Source organism: Balaenoptera acutorostrata, chromosome 12 (genome assembly GCF_949987535.1).
Source record: "Balaenoptera acutorostrata chromosome 12, mBalAcu1.1, whole genome shotgun sequence".
Taxonomy (NCBI): Eukaryota; Metazoa; Chordata; class Mammalia; order Artiodactyla; family Balaenopteridae; genus Balaenoptera; species Balaenoptera acutorostrata.
The window spans coordinates 53,559,978-53,582,484 of record NC_080075.1 but is presented as its reverse complement, the minus strand read 5'-3'; the positions used below and the strand labels follow the sequence as shown (position 1 = coordinate 53,582,484).

The 22,507-nt window shown below is 37.6% G+C and overlaps 1 protein-coding gene across 2 annotated transcripts in view; it reads left to right on the top strand.

Annotated features, from left to right (window-relative positions):
- Window positions 1-22,507, top strand: part of GTF2A1L (general transcription factor IIA subunit 1 like) — a 60,035-nt gene that overhangs the window by 6,201 nt on the left and 31,327 nt on the right. For both annotated transcript variants that reach the window (XM_057558384.1, XM_057558385.1), the window contains one exon: window positions 19,570-19,625. In XM_057558384.1, the coding sequence (XP_057414367.1) occupies window positions 19,570-19,625 (56 nt within the window). The remainder of the gene's footprint in view (window positions 1-19,569; window positions 19,626-22,507) is intronic.

The window sequence follows — 22,507 nt, the reverse complement described above, 5'->3', positions numbered from 1 at the left end:
CATTTGAACAAGACAGTTTTTCTTCTTATTCTTTTCTGCATCGTTCATAATGAAGTGAAGAGGAAGCACATGTATCCTGTAAAGCTGCATTATAGGCCTTTTTCCTATCCCTCTTCATTTCTAGGTACTCTGCAATAAGATTCTTGAAGTAAACAGCCTCATAAAATTGAAGTACTTTTTAATTATATCATCTCATTGTATGCTTCTAAAAGCCTGATTAAGATAGCCTAAACACACTCTACAACCTTTTTATCTCTTGATAACAAGTTCAAATTAAATCTACAATGGAATAAGTCCTTTGCCTTTGTCTTTTCCACTGTTAAAATTTGTTTGCCCTGTTGTATTTTCTTTGACTCTATTATCCATTTGTTTAATAATTTGCTGTATCTTCAGTTGTCAACTTTTTTTTTTTTTTGGTCTCAGGACCCCTTTACACTTAAAAATTGAGAACCTCAAAGTGCTTCCTTTTATGTGGGTTGTAAGTATCTATTTACCATATTAGAAATTAAAGCTGAGAAATTTTTAAAATGTTGATTTATTAATTTAAAAAATGATTGTATGTTAATATATATTTGTTAAAAATAACTTTTCCAGAACGAAAAAATATTTAGTGAGAGGACTGGTATTGTTGTACTATTCTGCAATTCTTGTTAATGTCTGGCTTAATATAAGACAGCTGGATTCTCATATCTATTTCTAAATTTAATCTGTTGTGATATGTAGTTTTGGCAGGAGAAAATCTAATCTTCCACAGATAGATAATTGGAAAAGGAGGAGTGTTTTAATAGCTTTTTTAGGTAATTTGGTACTATGCTAAAACTCAACATGTGGTAGTTTCTGAGAGGTTAGCTGCAAAGTGGAATCTGAAACCATATCAATGGACTTTTTGTGATGTTAAAGTTCACTGGTATATCTTGCACTTTGAATGACTGTCTAACCCCTATGTAATTTTGTAACATACGTTGGTGACATGGAAAATATTGGTTCACCGAGTTATACATTTGACACATTGTTCATTATACAGGATAAAAAATCATATTAATATCTTCACATATCTCACAGAAAAGTGTTTAAGTATTGGAAAGCAATGAAGCTCACTGTAGTGGATATAGTTTTCAAAATTCTAATTTTTGCTTGAAAGCTTGAATTTTATCATTGCCAAACAAATACTGTCAGTTTGTTTTCCTTGAAGTGATGGGCACACTTAGTTCATTTTCAAAAAACTGCCAGATACCCAAGTCTGATGAACCATAGTTTCTGTTAGTTTTTCTTTCAGGTAAAATAGTGTTTCTTGAAAAAAGAAATTAGCTAGGTCAGCTCCCAACTTAAACAATAGCACCATTGCATTTCCTCATACTTCCTTGTACTTCTGTATGCTACAGAAATGCTTTATATGTTCTTCCTATTTCCTCACACAGAATATTAAAAGCAAGTATACTTGAGGGTTGAAATTTAGTAAAAATAATTCTTTATGGTTACATTAAGGAATTTCTTAAGTGAAACAGTTTTGTTCTTGCTGGTTTTATTTATTTTTAAACTCTGAGTAAATAGCAATGGAGATTAAATACAGTGAGCACTAGTAAGGTTTGGTGCTTACAGGCTTAATTCGTGTGAAGGTGCCTTCAGTTTTATTTATCACGGCTTTGTGCTATCAGTGCAAATGTCAGCACCACCCCCCGCCTTAAAATATTTAGTGAGAAATGAAAAAGGCATATATTGTTTTGATATTATAAAAATAGTTTTGACCTTGTGAACACCCTGATAGTATCTTAGGGACTCCCCAGGGGTTTGTACACTAAACTTTGAGAACTGCCGTTCTATTCTTATATTCTATTATATGTAATTTATAATCCACTTTTAAAAAATACTTAATTTTTTAGAACATCTTTAGGTTCACAGCAAATTTGAGAGAGGGTACAGAGATTTCCCATATACTCCTTGCTCCCACTCATGCATAGCCTTTCCAGTTATCAACATACCCCACCAGAGTGGTACATTTGTTAACAGTTGATGAACCTGCATTGACACATCGTAAACACCCAAAGTCCATAGTTTACATTGTCACTTTTGGTATTGTACATTCTGTGGGGTTGGGCAAGTTTATAATGACTTGAATCCATTGTAATAGTTTCATACAGAGTATTTCCATTGCCTGAAATACCTTCTGTGCTCCTCTGCATCCGTTCCCCTCACACCAATCCCTGGCAACCACTGATCTTTTTACTGTCTCCATAGTTTTGCCTTTTCTAGAATGTCATGTAGTTGGAACAATATAGTATACAGCCTTTTCAGATTGGCTTCTTTCAGTTAGTAATATGATTTTTAAAAAAAATAAATCTGTTTATTTATTTATATTTGGCTGCGTTGGGTCTTCGTTGCTGCACCCGGGTTTTCTCTAGTTGTGGTGAGCGGGGGCTACTCTTTGTTGCGGTGCACGGGCTTCTCATTGCGGTGGCTTCTCCCACTGCAGAGCACAGGCTCTAGGCACACGGGCTTCAGCAGTTGTGGCATGCGGGCTCAGCACTTGTGGCTTGTGGGCTCCAGAGCGCAGACTCAGTAGTTGTGGCGCACGGGCCCAGTTGATACGCGGCATGTGAGATCCTCCCAGACCAAGGCTTGAACTCGTGTCCCCTGCATTGGCAGGCGGATTCTTAACCACTGCGCCACCAGGGAAGTCCAATAATATGATTTTAAGGTTCTTCCATGTCTTTTCATGGCTTGATAGCTCCTTTCTTTTCAGTACTGAGTAATATTCCATTGTCCGGAGGTACCACAGTTTATATATCCATTCACCTACTGAAGGATGACATCTTGGTTGCTGCCAGGTTTTGGCAATCATGAATAAAAGTGCTGTAAACATTTGTGTGCAGGTTTTTGTGAAGAAATAAGTTTTCAGCTCCTTTGGGCAAATACCAAGAAGTGTGATTGCTGGATCATATGGTAAGAGTATGATTAGTTTGGTAAGAAACTGTCAAAATGTCTTCCAAAGTGGCCGAACCATTTTACATTCCCCAGCAATGAATGAGAGTTTGTTGCTCCGCATACTTGCCAGCATATTGCTATTATCAGTGTTCTGGATTTTGTCCATTCCAATAGGGGTGTAGTGGTATCTCGTTGTTTTAATTTATATTTCCCTGATGACATATGATATGGAGCATCTTTTATATTCTTCACATGCTTATTTGCCATTTATATATCTTTGGTGAAGTGTCTATTTAGGTCTTTGGCCCATTTTTTAATTGCTTTGTTTTCTTATTGTTAAGTTTTGAGAGTTCTTTGTGTATTTTTTTTTTTTTTAGTAAATTTGCCTTTTATTTTTTTATTTATCCTTTTTTTTTTTTTTACTATTTATTTTAACATCTTTATTGGAGTATAATTGCTTTACAATGGTGTGTTAGTTTCTGCTGTAGAACAAAGTGAATCAGCTATATGTGTACATATATCCCCATATACCCTCCCTCTTGCATCTCCCTCCCACCCTTCCTATCCCACCCCTCTAGGTGGACACAAAGCACTGAGCTGATCCGCCTGTGCTATGCGGCTTCTTCCCAGTAGCTATCTGTTTTACATTTGGTACTGTATATATGTCCATGCCACTCTCTCACTTTGTCCCAGCTTACCCTTCCCCCTCCCCGTGTCCTCAAGTCCATTCTCTACATCTGCATCTTTATTCCTATCCTGACCCTAGGTTCTTCAGAACCATTTTTTTTTAGATTCCATATGTATGTGTTAGTATACGGTATTTGTTTTTCTCTTTCTGACTTACTTCACTCAGTATGACAGACTCTGGGTCCATCCACCTCGCTACAAATAACTGTTTCATTTCTTTTCATGGCTGAGTAATATTCCATTGTATATATGTGCCACATATTCTTTGTCCATTCATCTATCGATGGACACGTAGGTTGCTTCCATGTGCTGGCTATTGTAAATAGTGCTGCAGTGAACATTGTGGTACATGACTCTTTTTGAATTATGGTTTTCTCAGGGTATATGCCCAGTAGTGGGATTGCTGGGTCATATGGTAGTCCTATTTTTAGGTTTTAAGGAACCTCCATACTGTTCTCCATAGTGGCTATATCAGTTTACATTCCCACCAACAGTGCAAGAGGGTTCCCTTTTCTCCACACCCTCTCCAGCATTTATTGTTTCTAGATTTTTTGATGATGGCCATTCTGACCAGTGTGAGATGATATCTCATTGTAGTTTTGATTTGCATTTCTCTAGTGATTAATGATGTTGAGCATTCTTTCATGTGTTTGTTGGCAATCTGTATATCTTCTTTGGAGAAATGTCTATTTAGGTCTTCTGCCCATTTTTGGATTGGGTTGTTTGTTTTTTTGATATTGAGCTGCATGAGCTGCTTGTAAATTTTGGAGATTAATCCTTTGTCAGTTGCTTCATTTGCAAATATTTTCTCCCATTCTGAGGGTTGTCTTTTGGTCTTGTTTATGGTTTCCTTTGCTGTGCAAAAGCTTTGACGTTTTATTAGGTCCCATTTGTTTATTTTTGTTTTTATTTCCATTTCTCTAGGAGGTGGGTCAAAAAGGATCTTGCTGTGATTTATGTCATAGAGTGTTCTGCCTATGTTTTCCTCTAAGAGTTTGATAGTGTCTGGCCTTACATTTAGGTCTTTAATCCATTTTGAGTTTATTTTTGTGTATGGTGTTAGAGAGTGTTCTAATTTCATACTTTTACATGTACCTGTCCAGTTTTCCCAGCACCACTTATTGAAGAGGCTGTCTTTTCTCCGCTGTATAGTCTTGCCTCCTTTATCAAAGATAAGGTGACCATATGTGCGTGGGTTTATCTCTGGGCTTTCTATCCTGTTCCATTGATCTATATTTCTGTTTTTGTGCCAGTACCATACTGTCTTGATTACTGTAGCTTTGTAGTATAGTCTGAAGTCAGGGAGCCTGATTCCTCCAGCTCCATTTTTCGTTCTCAAGACTGTTTTTGCTATTCGGGGTCTTTTGTGTTTCCATACAAATTGTGAAATTTTTTGTTCTAGTTCTGTGAAAACTGCCAGTGGTACTTTGATAGGGATTGCATTGCATCTGTAGATTGCTTTGGGTAGTATAGTTATTTTCACAGTGTTGATTTTTCCAATCCAAGAACATGGTATATCTCTCCATCTATTTGTATCATTTTTAATTTCTTTCATCAGTGTCTTATAATTTTCTGCATAGAGGTCTTTTGTCTCCCTAGGTAGGTTTATTCCTAGATATTTTATTCTTTTTGTTGCAGTGGTAAATGGGAGTGTTTCCTTAATTTCTCTTTCAGATTTTTCATCATTAGTGTATAGGAATGTAAGAGATTTCTGTAGATTAATTTTGTATCCTGCTACTGTAACAAATTCATTGATTAGCTCTAATAGTTTTCTGGTAGCATCTTTAGGATTCTCTATGTATAGTATCATGTCATCTGCAAACAGTGACAGTTTAACTTCTTCTTTTCTATTTGGATTCCTTTTATTTCTTTTTCTTCTCTCATTGGTGTGGCTAAAACTTCCAAAACTATGTTGAATGATAGTGGTGAGAGTGGACAACCTTGTCTTGTTCCTGATCTTAATGGAAATGGTTTCAGTTTTTCACCATTGAGAACCATGTTGGTTGCGGGTTTGTCATATATGGCCTTTATTATGTTGAGGTAAGTTCCCTCTAAGCCTACTTTCTGGAGAGGTTTTATCATAAATCAGTGTTGAATTTTGTAGAAAGCTTTTTCTGCATCTATTGAGATGATCATATGGTTTTTCTCCTTCAGTTTGTTAATATGGTGTATCACATTGATTGATTTGCGTATATTGAAGAATCCTTGAATTACTGGGATAAACCCCACTTAATCATGGTGTATGATCCGTTTAAAGTGCTGTTGGATACTGTTTGCTAGTATTTTGTTGAGGATTTTTGCATCTGTGTTCATCAGTGATATTGGCCTGTAGTTTTCTTTGTGACAGCTTTGTCTGGTTTTGGTGTCAGGGTGATGGTAGCCTCGTAGAATGAGTTTGGGAGTGTTCCTCCCTCTGCTATATTTTGGAAGAGTTTGAGAAGGATAGGTGTTAGCTCTTCTCTAAATGTTTGATAGAATTCGCCTGTGAAGCCATCTGGTCCTGGGCTTTTGTTTGTTGGAAGATTTTTAATCACAGTTTCAATTTCAGTGCTTGTGATTGGTCTGTTTATATTTTCTATTTCTTCCTGGTTCGGTCTTGGAAGGTTGTGCTTTTCTAAGAATTTTTCCATTTCTTCCAGGTTGTCCATTTTATTGGCATATAGTTGCTTGTAGTAATCTCTCATGATCCTTTGTATTTCTGCAGTGTCTGTTGTAACTTCTCCTTGTTCATTTCTAATTTTATTGATTTGAGTCCTCTCCCTCTTTTTCTTGATGAGTGTGGCTAATGGTTTATCAATTTTATCTTCTCAAAGAACTAGCTTTTAGTTTTATTGATCTTTGCTATTGTTTCCTTCATTTCTTTTTCATTTATTATCTGATCTGATCTTTATGATTTCTTTCCTTCTGCTAACTTTGGGGTTTTTTTGGGTTCCTCTTTCTCTAATTGCTGTAGGTGTAAGGTTAGGTTGTTTATTTGAGATTTTTCTTGTTTCTAGAGGTAAGAATATATTGCTATAAACTTCCCTCTTAGAACTGGTTTTGCTGCATCCCATAGGCTTTGGGTCATCGTGTTTTCATTGTCATTTGTTTCTATGTAGTTTTTGATTTCCTCTTTGATTTCTTCAGTGATCTCTTGGTTATTTAGTAGTGTATTATTTAGCCTCCATGTGTTTGTATTTTTTTTTTTTTTTTTTTTTTTTTTTTTTTTATTGTATTGATCCCAATTTGACATTAGTGTTGATTTTTCTTATTTATTTATTTATTTATTTATTTATTTATTTTTTGGCTGTGTTGGGTCTTCGGTTCGTGCGAGGGCTTTCTCCAGTTGCGGCAAGCGGGGGCCACTCTTCATCGCGGTGCGGGGACCGCTCTTCATCGCGGTGCGCGGGCCCTTCTCTATCGCGGCCCCTCCCGTCGCGGGGCACAGGCTCCAGACGCGCAGGCTCAGCAATTGTGGCTCACGGGCCCAGCTGCTCCGTGGCATGTGGGATCTTCCCAGACCAGGGCTCGAACCCGTGTCCCCTGCATTAGCAGGCAGATTCTCAACCACTGCGCCACCAGGGAAGCCCCCATGTGTTTGTATTTTTTACAGATTTTTTTCCTGTAATTGATATCTAGTCTCATAGTGTTGTGGTTGGAAAAGATACTTGATATGTTTTCGGGTTTTTAAACTTTACCGAGGCTTGATTTGTGACCCAAGATATGATCTATCCTGGAGACTGTTCCGTGAGCACTTGAGAAGAAAGTGTATTCTCTTGTTTTTGGATGGAATGTCGTATAATTATCAATTAAGTCCATCTTGTTTAATGTATCATTTAAAGCTTGTGTTTCCTTATTTATTTTCATTTTGGATGATCTGTCCATTGGTGAAAGTGGGGTGTTAAAGTCCCCTACTACAGTTGTGTTACTGTTGACTTCCCGTTTTATGGCTGTTAGCATTTGTCTTATGTATTGAGGTGCTCCTATGTTGGGTGCATAAATCTTTACAATTGTTATATCTTCTTCTTGGATTGATCCCTTGATCATGATGTAGTGTCCTTCTTTGTCTCTTGTAATAGTCTTTATTTTAAAGTCTACTTTGTCTGATATGAGAATTGCTACTCCAGCTTTCTTTTGATTTCCATTAGCCTGGACTATCTTTTTCCATCCCCTCACTTTCAGTCTGTATGTGTCCCTAGGTCTGAAGTGGGTATCTTGTAGACAGCATAAATACGGGTCTTGTTTTTGTATCCATTCAGCCAGTCTATGTCGTTTGGTTGGAACATTTAATCCATTTACATTTAAGGTAGTTATCAATATGTATGTTCCTGTGACCATTTTCTTAATTGTTTTGGGTTTGTTATTGTACGTCTTTTCCTTCTCTTGTGTTTCCTGCCTAGAGAAGTTCCTTTAGCATTTGCTGTAAAGCTGGCTTGGTGGTGCTGAATTCTCTTAACTTTTGCTTTTCTCTAAAGGTTTTAATTTCTCTGTCGAATCTGAATGCGATCCTTGCTGGGTAGAGTAATCTTCGTTGTAGGTTTTTTCCCTTTCATCACTTGAAATATGTCCTGCCACTCCCTTCTGGCTTGCAGAGTTTCTGCTGAAAGCTCAGCTGTTAACCTTATGGGGATTCCCTTGTATGTTATTTGTTGCTTTTCCCTTGCTGCTTTTAATATTTTTTCTTTGTATTTAACTTTTGATAGTTTGATTAATATGTGTCTTGGCGTGTTTCTCCTTGGATTTATCCTGCTTGGGACTCTGTGCTTCCTGGACTTGACTAACTATTTCCTTTCCCATATTATGGAAGTTTTCAACTATATTCTCTTCAGATATTTTCTCAGTCTCTTTCTTTTTCTCTTCTTCCTCTGGGACCCCTATAATTTAAATGTTGGTGTGTTTAATGTTGTCCCAGAGGTCTCTGAGACTGTCCTCAATTCTTTTCATTCTTTTTTCTTTATTCTCCTCTGTGGTAGTTATTTCCACTATTTTATCTTCCAGGTCACTTATCCATTCTTCTGCCTCAGTTATTCTGCTATTGATTCCTTCTAGAGAATTTTAAATTTCATTTATTGTGTTGTTCATCCATTGTTTGTTTGCTCTTTAGTTCTTCTAGGTCCTTGTTAAACGTTTCTTATATTTTCTCCATTCTATTTCCAAGATTTTGGATCATCTTTACTATCATTACTCTGAATTCTTTTTCAGGTAGGCTGCCTGTTTCCTCTTCGTTTGTTTGGTCTGGTAGGTTTTTACCTTGCTCCTTCATCTGCTGTATATTTCTCTGTCTTCCCATTTTGCTTAACTTACTGTGTTCGGGGTCTCCTTTTCGCAGGCTGCAGGTTTGTAATTCCCATTGCTTTTGGTGTCTGCCCTCAGTGGGTAAGGTTGGTTTAGTGGGTTGTATTGGCTTCCTGGTGGAGGGGACTGGTGCCTGTGTTCTGGTGGATGAGGTTGGATCTTGTCTTTCTGGTGGGCAGGACCATGTCTGGTGTGTGTTTTCGGGATGTCTGTGAACTCAGTATGATTTTAGGCAGCCTCTGTGCTAATGGGTGGGGTTGTGTTCCTGTCTTGTAGTTGTTTGGCATGGGATGTCTAGTACTGGAGCTTGCTGGTCGTTAAGTGGAGCTGGGTGTAAGCATTGAGACGGAGGTCTGTGGGAGAGCTCTCACTGACTGATATTATGTGGGGCTGGGATGTCTCTGGTGGTCCAACGTCCTGAACTCGGCTCTCTCATGTCAGAGACTCAGGCCTGACACCTGGCCAGAGCACCAAGACCCTGTGAGCCACATGGCTCTTTTGGGAAGTCTGAGGTCGTCTTCCAGCTTTCAGTAGGTGTTCTGTAGGAGTTGTTCCACATGTAGATGTATTTTTGATGTATTTGTGGGGAGGAAAGTGATCTCCATGTCTTACTCCTCCACCACCTTGAAGGTCCTCTGTCTCTTTGTTTATTTTGGATAATAGTCCCTTATCAGATATGTCTTTTGCAAATATTTTCTCCCAAACTGTGGCTTGTCTTCTCATTCTCCTGACATTGTCTTTTTCAAAGCAGTTTTTAATTTTAATGAACTCCAGCTTATCAGTTATTTCTTTCATGGATTGTTCCTTCAGTGTTGTATCAAAAAAGTCTTTGCTATACTCAAGTCATCTAGATTTTCTCATATGTTATTTTCCAGGAGTTTTATAGTTTTGCATTTTACATTTAGGTCTGTGATCCATTTTGAGTTAACTTATGTGAAGCATGTAAGGTCTGTATCTAGGTTCATTTTTTTTTTTTTTTTTGCATTGGATGTTCAGTTGTTCCAGCACTATTTGTTGAAGAGACTGTCTTTGCTCCATTGTATTGCTTATGCTCCTTTGTCAAAGATGAGTTGATTATATTTATGGGGGTCTATTTCTGGGCTGTCTATTCTGTTCCACTGATCTATGTGTCTATTTTTTTGCCATGTATTTGTCTACACTGTCTTGATTACTGTAGCTTTACAGTAAGTCTTGAAGTTAGGTCGTGTTAGTAGTTCAGCATTTTCTCCTTGAATATCATATTGGCTATTCTGGCTCTTTTGCTTATAATCCACTTTTGAGAGAGAAATGGGATTCTGTTAATAATAACCTCAGGATTTCCCTGGTGGTGCAGTGGTTAAGAATCCTTCTGCCAATGCATGGGACACGGGTTCGATCCCTGGTCTGGGAAGATCCCATGTGCCATGGAGCAACTAAGCCCGTGCGCCACAACTACTGAGCCTGCACTCTAGAGCCCACATGCCACAACTACCAAAGCTCATGTGCCTAGAGCCCAAGCTCCACAACAAGAGAAGCCACCGCAGTGATTAGCCCGCACACTGCAATGAAGAGTAGCCCCCGCTTGCCGCAACTAGAGGAAGCCCACACGCAACAATGAAGACCCAATGCAGTCATTAAAAATAATAATAATAATAATAACCTCAGAATAACAGGTGTAAACTAGGACTATCGTGAGCGCACTGGGACATGTAGTCACTTTGTCTATAATTGCCTTATTTCTAGGGCAATTCAAATCATCTTCTGTTATTTGGTCTTCATGTCACATAGTCTTTTTGATGAAACCATCAGTCATTGTGGGAGGAAGACAGGGAAGAACCAGGAACATTGAGAGGTTTGTTAGCTTTCATCTTTGAGTATTAAAACTCCTAAACTTCAGGTACAAACTGTATGTCCTGTTCTTGAACTTGGATCTGTTAAAAATTTCAGCAATGTTGTTGTTTCTTGGGGTGATTTGAGTTAGAATATTCAGTTTGGTTATCAGGAGACGGCCATATACTAAAGAGTAGTCACAGAAAAGAAATTTAACAGTTTTTGCACCTCTTCAATTATGTGACTTGGATATTAAAATTTGGTATGGTTCAAAGTGGGACCAAAAATTGTTAAATGATTAACTGCCTTAATGTATCAAAGACTTTTTCGTGTGTAGGGAAAAATACACTTGTGAATGTTGTTGTGCTATATTATCTTTTTGCAAAACTCCTTAAATTATATTTGTTGGATTAAATTCTTCCTTTATTCTAAAGCTTGTTTGTGAAATTTACTATTTCTAGAATATATACATGAAGACCAAAATTCTGACACTTTAAGTAAAAACATGTATTCAGTTAAAACTTAATTGCTTATTGACACTATCTTGAGTATTGTAAAAAGTATGTTTCAGGCACATATAATGGTGTACATAATTTGTGAATGTATATGAATGATGAATATAACTTGTGAATTTAGTATCAAAATTAAGTAGAAGCTACATGAAACTTTACTCTAAAATTTTGTTAGTTCAATTTTTTGATGGCTCTAAAGAAACTCTTAAAACTCTGTTAGCTCTGTTTGATTGATATGAGTAGAGAGAATTATCCTTTGGGATTTATTGCAGAGTATTTAAAAGGGGAGAATTGTTGCTATTTTTCCTCAAGAAATTCATTTAATTGCTTCAGACAGTATGTTAACAGATTTTTGTTTCCTCTCAGGCTATGGCTTATGCTGTACCAGCCTAAGCTTTTCTCACTTCAGCTAATTAAGACTAATACCATTGTGTTCCTGCCACTCCAGTTCTAATTTAGCCTTTCCAAAAAGAATGCCTGTTAAGAAGCAAAGCTATAGATGACAGAGGATAAAAATAATTTTTGTACTTCATTAACCATCAATCTTTGTAGCTTCACTTCTTTGTCTTAATGTGAGAAGAATGGTTGGTTAAAAAAAATTTGCTCTTCTGAGCTGTTTGTTGTCTATGATGGAGCCATTCTAGTGTCAGAAATGGATCTTCAGGACAGTTTTCCTTAACACAGTATGTGAAAAAATACCATAAAAAACATGACATTCAGTATATACGTGCTGCATAAACATGCTAAAATGTTTTTGTTTTTATTAAAGAAAAGGCAAAATGGTCATCTAACAGTCAGGTTCAAGTAGGTAAAATGAACCTTGAGGTAAGGTTTAAGGTTACATTGGTCAACTGAGATCCTTTAGTAACTATTTGTTCTTTAGACTTATTTTTTTAAAAAAATTTTATTGGAGTATAGTTGATTTAAAATATTGTGTTAGTTTTAGCTGTACAGCAAAGTGAATCAGTTATACATATACATCTATCCACTCTTTTTTTAGATTCTTTTCCCATATAGGTCATTACAGAGTATTGAGGAGAGTTGCCTGTGCTATGCAGTAGGTCCCTATTAGTTACCTATTTTATGTATAGTAGTGTGTATATATCAATCCCAGTCTCCCAATTTATCCCTCCCCCTTTCCCCACCTGGTAACCATAAGTTTGTTTTGTACATCTGTGACTCTGTTTCTGTTTTCTAAATAAGTTCATTTGTACCATTTTTTTTGGATTCCACAAATAAGTGATATCATATGATGTTTGTCTTTCTCTGTCTGACTTACTTCACTCGGTATGACAGTCTCTAGGTTCATCCATGTTGCTGCAAATGACATTTGTTCTTTTTATGGCTGAGTAGTATTAAGACTTATTTTTAAATGATTACATTTACAACCATTTGGCCAACCTTATATATTTTTTTATTTTTGAATTTTATTTTATTTTTTTATACAGCAGGTTCTTATTAGTCATCAATTTTATACACATCAGTGTATACATGTCAATCCCAATTGCCCAATTCAGCACACCACGATCAGCACACCCCTGCGGCTTTCCCCCCTTGGTGTCCATACGTTTGTTCTCTACATCTGTGTCTCAACTTCTGCCCTGCAGACTGGTTCATCTGTACCATTTTTCTAGGTTGCACATACATGCATTAATATACGATATTTGTTTTTCTCTTTCTGACGTACTTCACTCTGTATGACAGTCTCTAGGTCCATCCACGTCTCAACAAATGACCCAATTTCGTTCCTTTTTATGGCTGAGTAATATTCCATTGTGTATATGTACCACAACTTCTTCATCCATTTGTCTGTTGATGGGCATTTAGGTTGCTTCCATGACCTGGCTATTGTAAATAGTGCTGCAATGAACATTGAGGTGCATGTGTCTTTTTGAATTATGGTTTTCTCAGGGTATATGCCCAGTAGTGGGATTGGTGGGTCATATGGTGATTCTATTTTTAGTTTTTTAAGGGACCTCCATACTGTTCTCCATAGTGGCTGTATCACTTTACATTCCCACCAACAGAGCAAGAGGGTTCCCTTTTCTCCACACCCTCTCCAGCATTTGTTGTTTGTAGATTTTCTGATGATGCCCATTCTAACTGGTGTGAGAAGATACCTCATTGTCGTTTTGATTTGCATTTCTCTAATAATTAGTGATGTTGAGCAGCTTTTCATGTGCTTCTTGGCCATCTGTATGTCTTCTTTGGAGAAATGTCTATTTAGGTCTTCTGCCCATTTTTGAATTGGGTTGTTTGTTTCTTTAATATTGAGCTGCATAAGCTGTTTATATATTTTGGAGATTAATCCTTTGTCCATTGATTCGTTTGCAAATATTTTCTCTCATTCTGAGGGTTGTCTTTTCATCTTGTTTATGGTTTCCTTTGCTGTGCAAAAGCTTTGAAGTTTCATTAGGTCCCATCTGTTTATTTTTGTTTTTATTTCCATTACTCTAGGAGGTGGATCAAAAAAGATCTTGCTGTGATTTATGTCAAAGAATGTTCTTCCTATGTTTTACTCTAAGAGTTTTATAGTGTCCGGTCTTACATTTAGGTCTCGAATCCATTTTGAGTTTATTTTTGTGTATGGTGTTAGGGAGTGTTCTAATTTCATTCTTTTACATGTAGCTGTCCAGTTTTCCCAGCACCACTTATTGAAGGAGACTGTCTTTTCTCCATTGTATATCTTTGCCTCCTTTGTCATAGATTAGTTGACCATAGGTGCGTGGGTTTATCTCTGAGCTTTCTATCCTGTTCCGTTGATCTATATTTCTGTTTTTGTGCCAGTACCATATTGTCTTCATTACTGTAGCTTTGTAGTATAGTCTGAAGTCAGGGAGTCTGATTCCTCCAGCTCTGTTTTTTTCCCTCAAGACTGCTTTTGCTATTTGGGGGCTTTTGTGTCTCCATACAAATTTTAAGATTATTTGTTCTAATTCTGTAAAAAATGCCATTGGTAATTTGATAGGGATTACATTGAATCTGTAGATTGCTTTGGGTAGTATCGTCATTTTCACGATATTGACTCTTCCAATCCAAGAACATGGTATATCTCTCCATCTGTTGGTATCATCTTTACTTTCTTTCATTAGTGTCTTATAGTTTTCTGCATACAGGTCTTTTGTCTCCCTAGGTAGGTTTATTCCTAGGTATTTTATTCTTTTTGTTGCAGTGGTAAATGGGAGTGTTTCCTTAATTTCTCTTTCACATTTTTCATCATTAGTGTATAGGAATGCAAGAGATTTCTGTGCATTCATTTTGTATCCTGCTACTTTACCAAATTCATTGATTAGCTCTAGTTGTTTCCTGGTGGCATTTTTAGGATTCTCTATGTATAGTATCATGTCATCTGCAAACAGTGACAATTTTACTTCTTCTTTTCCAATTTGTATTCCTTTTATTTCTTTTACTTCTCTGAATGCCATGGCTAGGACTTCCAAAACTATGTTGAATAATAGTGGTGAGAGTGGACATCCTTGTCTTGTTCCTGATCTTAGAGGAAATGCTTTCAGTTTTCCACCATTGAGAATGATATTTGCTGTGGGTTTGTCATATATGGCCTTTATTATGTCCACTTTTTGGAGAGTTTTTATCATAAATGGGTGTTGAATTCTTTCAAAAGCTTTTTCTGTATCTATTGAGATGATCATACGGTTTTTATTCTTCAATTTGTTAGTATGGTGTATCACATTGATTGATTTGCGTATATTGAAGAATCCTTGCATCCCTGGGATAAATCCCACTTGATCATGGTGTATGATCCTTTTAATGTGTTGTTGGATTCTGTTGGCTAGTATTTTGTTGAGGATTTTTGCATCTATATTCATCAGTGATATTGGTCTGTAATTTTCTTCTTTTGTAGTATCTTCGTCTGGTTTTGGTATCAGGGTGATGGTGGCCTCATAGAATGAGTTTGGGAGTGTTCCTTCCCCTGCAATTTTTTGGAAGAGTTTGAGAAGGATGGGTGTTAGCTCTTCTCTAAATGTTTGATAGAATTCACCTGTGAAGCCATCTGGTCCTGGACTTTTGTTGGAAGATTTTTAATCACAGTTTCAATTTCATTACTTGTGATTAGTCTGTTCATATTTTCTATTTCTTCCTGGTTCAGTCTTGGAAGGTTATACCTTTCTAAGAATTTGTCCATTTCTTCCAGGTTGTCCATTTTATTGGCATAGAGTTGCTTGTAGTAGTCTCTTAGGATGCTTTGTATTTCTGCGGTGTCTGTTGTAACTTCTCCTTGTTCATTTCTAATTTTAGTGATTTGAGTCCTCTCCCTCTTTTTCTTGATGAGTCTGGCTAATAGTTTATCAATTTTGTTTATCTTCTCAAAGAACCAGCTTTTAGTTTTATTGATCTTTGCTATTGTTTTCTTTGTTTCTATTTCATTTGTTTCTGCTCTGATCTTGATGATTTCTTTCCTTCTGCTAACATTGGGTTTTGTTTGTTCTTCTTTCTCTAGTTCCTTTAGGCATAAGGTTAGATTGTTTATTTGAGATTTTTCTTGTTTCTTGAGGTAGGCTTGTATAGCTATAAGCTTCCCTCTTAGAACTGCTTTTGCTGCATCCCATAGGTTTTGGATCATCCTGTTTTCATTGTCATTTGTCTCTAGGTATTGTTTGATTTCCTCTTTGACTTCTTCAGTGATATCTTGGTTGTTTAGTAGCATATTGTTTAGCCTCCATGTGTTTGTGTTTTTATGTTTTTTTTCCCTGTAATTGATTTCTAATCTCATAGTGTTGTGGTCAGAAAAGATGCTTGATATGATTTCAATTTTCTTAAATTTGCTGAGGCTTGATTTGTTACCCAGGATGTGATCTATCCTGGAGAATGTTCCATGCACACTTTAGAAGAAAGTGTAATCTGCTGTTTTTGGATGGAATATCCTATAAATATCAATTAAATCTCTAAGGTCTATTGTGTCATTTAAAGCTTGTGTTTCCTTATTTTCTGTTTGAATGATCTGTCCATTGGTGTAAGTGAGGTGTTAAAGTCCCCCACTATTATTGTGTTACTGTCGATTTCCTCTTTTAGAGCTGTTAGCAGTTGCCGTATGTGTTGAGGTGCTCCTATGTTGGGTGCATATATATTTAGAATTGTTATATCTTCTCCTTGGATTGATCCCTTGATCATTATGTAGTGTCCTTTCTTATCTCTTGTAACATTCTCTATTTTAAAGTCTTATTTTATTTGATATGAGTATTGCTACTCCAGCTTTCTTTTGACTTCCATTTGCATGGAATATCTTTTTCCATCCCCTCACTTTCAGTCTGTATGTGTCCCTAGGTCTGAAGTGGGTCTCTTGTAGACAGCATATGTATGGGTCTTGTTTTTGTATCCATTCAGCAAGCCTGTGTCTTTTGGTTGGAGCATTTAATCCGTTCACGTTTAAGGTAATTATCGATATGTATGTTCCTATGACCATTTTCTTAATTGTTTTGGGTTTGTTTTTGTAGGTCCTTTTCTTCTCTTGTGTTTCCCACTTAGAGAAGTTCCTTTAGCATTTGTTGTAGGGCTGGTTTGGTGGTGCTGAATTCTCTTAGCTTTTGCTTGTCTGTAAAGCTTTTGATTTCTCCATCGAATCTGAATGAGATCCTTGTGGGGCAGAGTAATCTTGGTTGAAGTTTCTTCCCTTTCATCACTTTAAGTATATTGTGCCATTCTCTTCTGGCTTGTAGAGTTTCTGCTGAGGAATCAGCTGTTAACCTTATGGGAGTTCCCTTGTATGTTATTTGTTGTTTTTCCCTTGCTGCTTTCAATAATTTTTCTTTGTCTTTAAGTTTTGCCTATTTGATTACTATGTGTCTCAGCATGTTTCTCCTTGTGTTTATCCTGTATGGGACTCGCTGTGCTTCTTGGACTTGGGTGGCTATTTCCTTTCCCATGTTAGGGAAGTTTTCGACTGTAATCTCTTCAAATATTTTCTCAGGTCCTTTCTCTCTCTCTTCTCCTTCTGGGACCCCTATAATGCGAATGTTGTTGCATTCTATGTTGTCCCAGAGGTCTCTTAGGCTGTCTTCATTTCTTTTCATTCTTTTTTCTTTATTCTGTTCCGAGGCAGTGAATTCCACCATTCTGTCTTCCAGGTCACTTATCTGTTCTTCTGCCTCAGTTATTCTGCTGTTGATTCCTTCTAGTGTAGTTTTCATTTCAGTTACTGTATTGTTCATCTCTGTGTGTTTGTTATTTAATTCTTCTAGGTCTTTGTTAAACATTTCTTGCATCTTCTCGATCTTTTCCTCCATTCTTTCTTCGAGGTCCTGGATCATCTTCACTATCATTGTTCTGAATTCTTTTTCTGGAAGGTTGCCTATCTCCACTTCATTTAGTTGTTTTTCTGGGGTTTTATCTTGTTCCTTCATCTGGTACATAGCCCTCTGCCTTTTCATCTTGTCTGTCTTTCTGTGAATGTGGTTTTTGTTCCACGGGCTGCAGGATTGTGGTTCTTCTTGCTTCTGCTGTCTGCCCTCTGATGGATGAGGCTATCTAAGAAGCTTGTGTAAGTTTCGTGATGGGAGGGACTGGTGGTGGGTAGAGCTGACTGTTGCTCTGGTGGACAGAGCTCAGTAAAGTTTAATCTGCTTGACTGTTGATGGGTGGGGCTGGGTTCCCTCCCTGTTGGTTGTTTGGCCTGAGGCAACCCAACACTGGAGAGCCTACCTGGGCTCTTTGGTGGGGCTAATGGCAGACTCTGGGAGGGCTCATGGCAAGGAGTACTTCCCAGAACTTCTGCTGCCAGTGTCCTTGTCCCCATGGTGAGCCACAGCCACCCCCCGCCTCTGCAGGAGACCCTCCAACATTAGCAGGTAGGTCTGGTTCAGTCTTCCCTGGGGTCACTACTCCTTCCTCTGGGTCCCAGTGCACACACTACTCTGTGTGTGCCCTCCAAGAGTTGGGTCTCTGTTTCCCCCAGTCCTGTTGAAGTCCTGCAATCAATTCCCACTAGGCTTCAAAGTCTGATTCTCTAGGAATTCCGCCTCCCATTGCCAGACCCCCAGGTTGGGAAGCCTGATGTGGGGCTCAGAACCTTCACTCCAGTGGGTGGACTTCTGTGGTATAAGTGTTCTCCAGTCTGTGAGTCATCCACCCAGCAGTTATGGGATTTGTTTTTATTGTGATTGCGCCCCTCCTACCATCTCACTGTGGCTTCTCCTTTGTCTTTGGATGTGGGGTATCTTTTTTGGTGAGTTCCAGTCTCTTCTTGTCGATGATTGTCCAGCAGCTAGTTGTGATTCTGGTGTTCTCACAAGAGGGAGTGAGAGCATGTCCTTCTACTCCGCCATCTTGGTTCCTCTCAGGTCAACCTTTTATAAATTTTTTTCTTTTAATTAATTAATTAATTAATTTATTTATTTTTGGCTGTGTTGGGTCTTTGTTTCTGTGCGAGGCCTTTCTCTAGTTGCGATGAGCAGGGGCCACTCTTCATCGCGGTGCACGGGCCTCTCAGTGTCGCGGCCTCTCTTGTTGCGGAGCACAAGCTCCAGACGCGCAGGCTCGGTAGTTGTGGCCCACGGGCCTAGTTGTTCCGTGGCATGTGGGATCTTCCCAGACCAGGGCTCGAACCCGTGTCCCCTGCATTGGCAGGCAGATTCTCAACCACTGCGCCACCAGGGAAGCCCAGGTCAACCTTTTAGATGTACGATAAATGAAGGGATAGTTAGCATAGAAAATTGGTGATAATAAAGGAAAGATAAATGAAATTGTAGATTTAATGCAGGTTGAATTGGTGTTCTCCTAAGAATTTATTGTCTTATATTTTTCTCTTCAGTTTACTGAAGTCCTGCAAAGACTTCAGGAAACATGTACTTATTCATTTATTCCTAAAACTGTGTAGCTGTGCTTGCTTACTTGGTCAAAGTAGTATAAATAACTTTTCATGAAATGAATGAATTGAAGTTTCTTTTGTACCTATACGATTTAGAATGGTTTATGTTGGGTTATATTTTTTTGCTCAAAGTATAGTTGGTTGGAAACATGCCACTTTAACAAATACTACTTTTTCTCCCCTATAAAAAGTTGGAATGGAGGTTTAGTGCTACATTGGCTTCCTAAAGACAGCCTAGGTATTTTGTTATGGATTTCTATAGTATAGTATACTTGATTACAATGAGATTTCCTTTTGGAAATCTATACTATAATCTGTAACCTCTACTTAAAGACTTATAACCTACCTATATTTTATCTAAAATTGTTGGGAAAAGATGTAATTAAATACTTTTTCCTCACTTGGAATCAGAAAGTTTAGAATTTGTCATGGTTGAATATGTTAGTGATGGAAAACATTTTTAAAAAATAATGTATACTTAGCAGTTTTATTCAGTTGGAAAATTCTAACGAATGTATAATGTTTATTTTGTTTTCTATACAGCATCATTACTTATTCCTGCTGGTAAAACTCTTCCCACTTTTATCACAGCAGAACTGGTATGTATCTTATTTAAGAGATATATATATCTATATTTAAAAAAAATTTTTCTTTTCAGCTTTAAAACAGTTTGTCATTCTATAATGCAAAGACTGAATAAGGACAAAATATAATCTGAGAGTATATAGTATTAAATAGCATTTTCAGTATGGTATGGCATTAATTGTGTTAGGTCATTTCTGTCCCTACCAACTTTGTGATATTATGTGCATTTTAAAATCTATTCTTTTTCTTTTTTTTCAATTTTATTTTATTTATTTTTTTATACAGCAGGTTCTTATTAGTCATCCATTTTATGCACATCAGTGTATACATGTCAATCCCAATCGCCCAATTCATCCCTCCACCCCCCCACCCCCCGCCACTTTACCCCATTGGTGTCCATACGTTTGTTCTCTACATCTGTGTCTCAACTTCTGCCCTGCAAACCAGCTCATCTGTACCATTTTTCTAGGTTCCACATACATGCATTAATATACGATATTTGTTTTTCTCTTTCTGACTTACTTCACTCTCAATGACAGTCTCTAGATCCATCCACTTCTCAACAAATGACTCAATTTCGTTCCTTTTTATGGCTGAGTAATATTCCATTGTATATATGTACCACATCTTCTTTATCCATTCGTATGTTGATGGGCATTTAGGTTGCTTCCATGACCTGGCTATTGTAAATAGTGCTGCAATGAACATTGGGGTACATGTGTCTTTTTGAATTATGGTTTTCTCTGGGTATATGCCCAGTAGTGGGATTGGTGGGTCATATGGTGATTCTATTTTTAGTTTTTTAAGGAACCTCCATACTATTCTCCATAGTGGCTGTATCACTTTACATTCCCACCAACAGTGCAAGAGGGTTCCCTTTTCTCCACACCCTCTCCAGCATTTGTTGTTTGTAGGTTTTCTGATGATGCCCGTTCTAACTGGTGTGAGAAGATACCTCATTGTAGTTTTGATTTGCATTTCTCTAATAATTAGTGATGTTAAGCAGCTTTTCATGGGCTTCTTGGCCATCTGTATGTCCTCTTTGGAGAAATGTCTATTCAGGTCTTCTGCACATTTTTTTTTTTTTTAAAGAGCTAAGAGTCTGGCTTTTTATTTATTTTTTTATCTATGGCTGTGCTGGGTCCTCGCCTCTGTGTGAGGCCTCCCTCCAGTTGTGGCAAGCGGGAGCCACTCTTCATTGCGGTGCGCGGGCCTCTCACCATCGCGTCTTCTCTTGTTGCGGAGCACAGGTTTCAGATGCGCAGGCTCAGCAATTGTGGCTCACGGGCCCAGTCGCTCCACGGCATGTGGGATCTTCCCAGACCAGGGCTCGAACCTGTGTCCCCTGCAGTGGCAGGCAGATTCTCAACCACTGCGCCACCAGGGAAGCCCCTGCCCAGTTTTTGATTGGGTTGTTAGTTTTTTTAATGTTGAGCTGCATGAGCTGTTTATATATTTTGGAGATTAATCCTTTGTCTGTTGATTCATTTGCAAATATTTTTTCCCATTCTGAGGGTTGTCTTTTTGTCTTGTTTGTAGTTTTCTTTGCTTTGTAAAAGCTTTGAAGTTTCATTAGGTCCCATTTGTTTAGTTTTGTTTTTATTTCCATTACTCTAGGAGGTGGATCAAAAAAGATCTTGCTGTGATTTTTGTCAAAGAGTGTTCTTCCTATGTTTTACCCTAAGAGTTTTATAGTGTCTGGTCTTACATTTGGGTCTCAAATCCAGTTTGAGTTTATTTTTGTGTATGGTGTTAGGGAGTGTTCTAATTTCATTTTTTTACATGTAGCTGTCTAGTTTTCCCAGGACCACTTATTGAAGAGACTGTCTTTTCTCCGTTGTATATCCTTGCCTCCTTTGTCATAGACTAGTTGGCCATAGGTGCGTGGGTTTATCTCTGGGCTTTCTATCCTGTTCCGTTGATCTATATTTCTGTTTTTGTGCCAGTACCATATTGTCTTCATTACTGTAGCTTTGTAGTATAGTCTGAAGTCAGGGAGTCTGATTCCTCCAGCTCTGTTTATTTCCCACAAGACTGCTTTGGCTATTTGGGGTCTTTCGTGTCTCCATACAAATTTTAAGATTTTTTCTTCTAGTTCTGTAAAAAATGCCATTGGTAGTTTGATAAGGATCGCATTGCACCTGTAGATTGCTTTGGGGTAGTATAGTCATTTTCACAATATTGACTCTTCCAATCCAAGAACATGGTATATCTCTCCATCTGTTGGTATCATCTTTAATTCCTTCCAACAGTGTTTTATAGTTTTCTGCATACAGGTCTTTTGTCTCCCTAGGTAGGTTTATTCCTAGGTATTTTATTCTTTTTGTTGCAGTGGTAAATGGGAGTGTTTCCTTAATTTCTCTTTCCAATTTTTCATTAGTGTATAGGAATGCAGGAGATTTCTGTGCATTAATTCTGTATCCTGCTACTTTACCAAATTCGTTGATTAGCTCTAGTAGTTTTCTGGTAGCATCTTTAGGATTCTCTATGTATAGTATCATGTCATCTGCAAACAGTGACAGTTTTACTTCTTCTTTTCCAACTTGTATTCCTTTTATTTCTTTTTCTTCTCTGATTGCTGTGGCTAGGATTTCCAAAACTATGTTGAATAATAGTGGCGATAGTGGACATCCTTGTGTCGTTCCTGATCTTAGAGGAAATGCTTTCAGTTTTTCACCATTGAGAATGATATTTCCTGTGGGTTTGTCATATATGGCCTTTATTATGTTGAGGTAGGTTCCCTCTATGCCCACTTTCTGGAGAGTTTTTATCATAAATGGCTGTTGAATTTTGTCAAAAGCTTTTTCTGCATCTATTGAGATGATCATATGCTTTTTATTCTTCAGTTTGTTCATATGGTGTATCACATTGTTTGATTTGCGTATATTGAAGAATC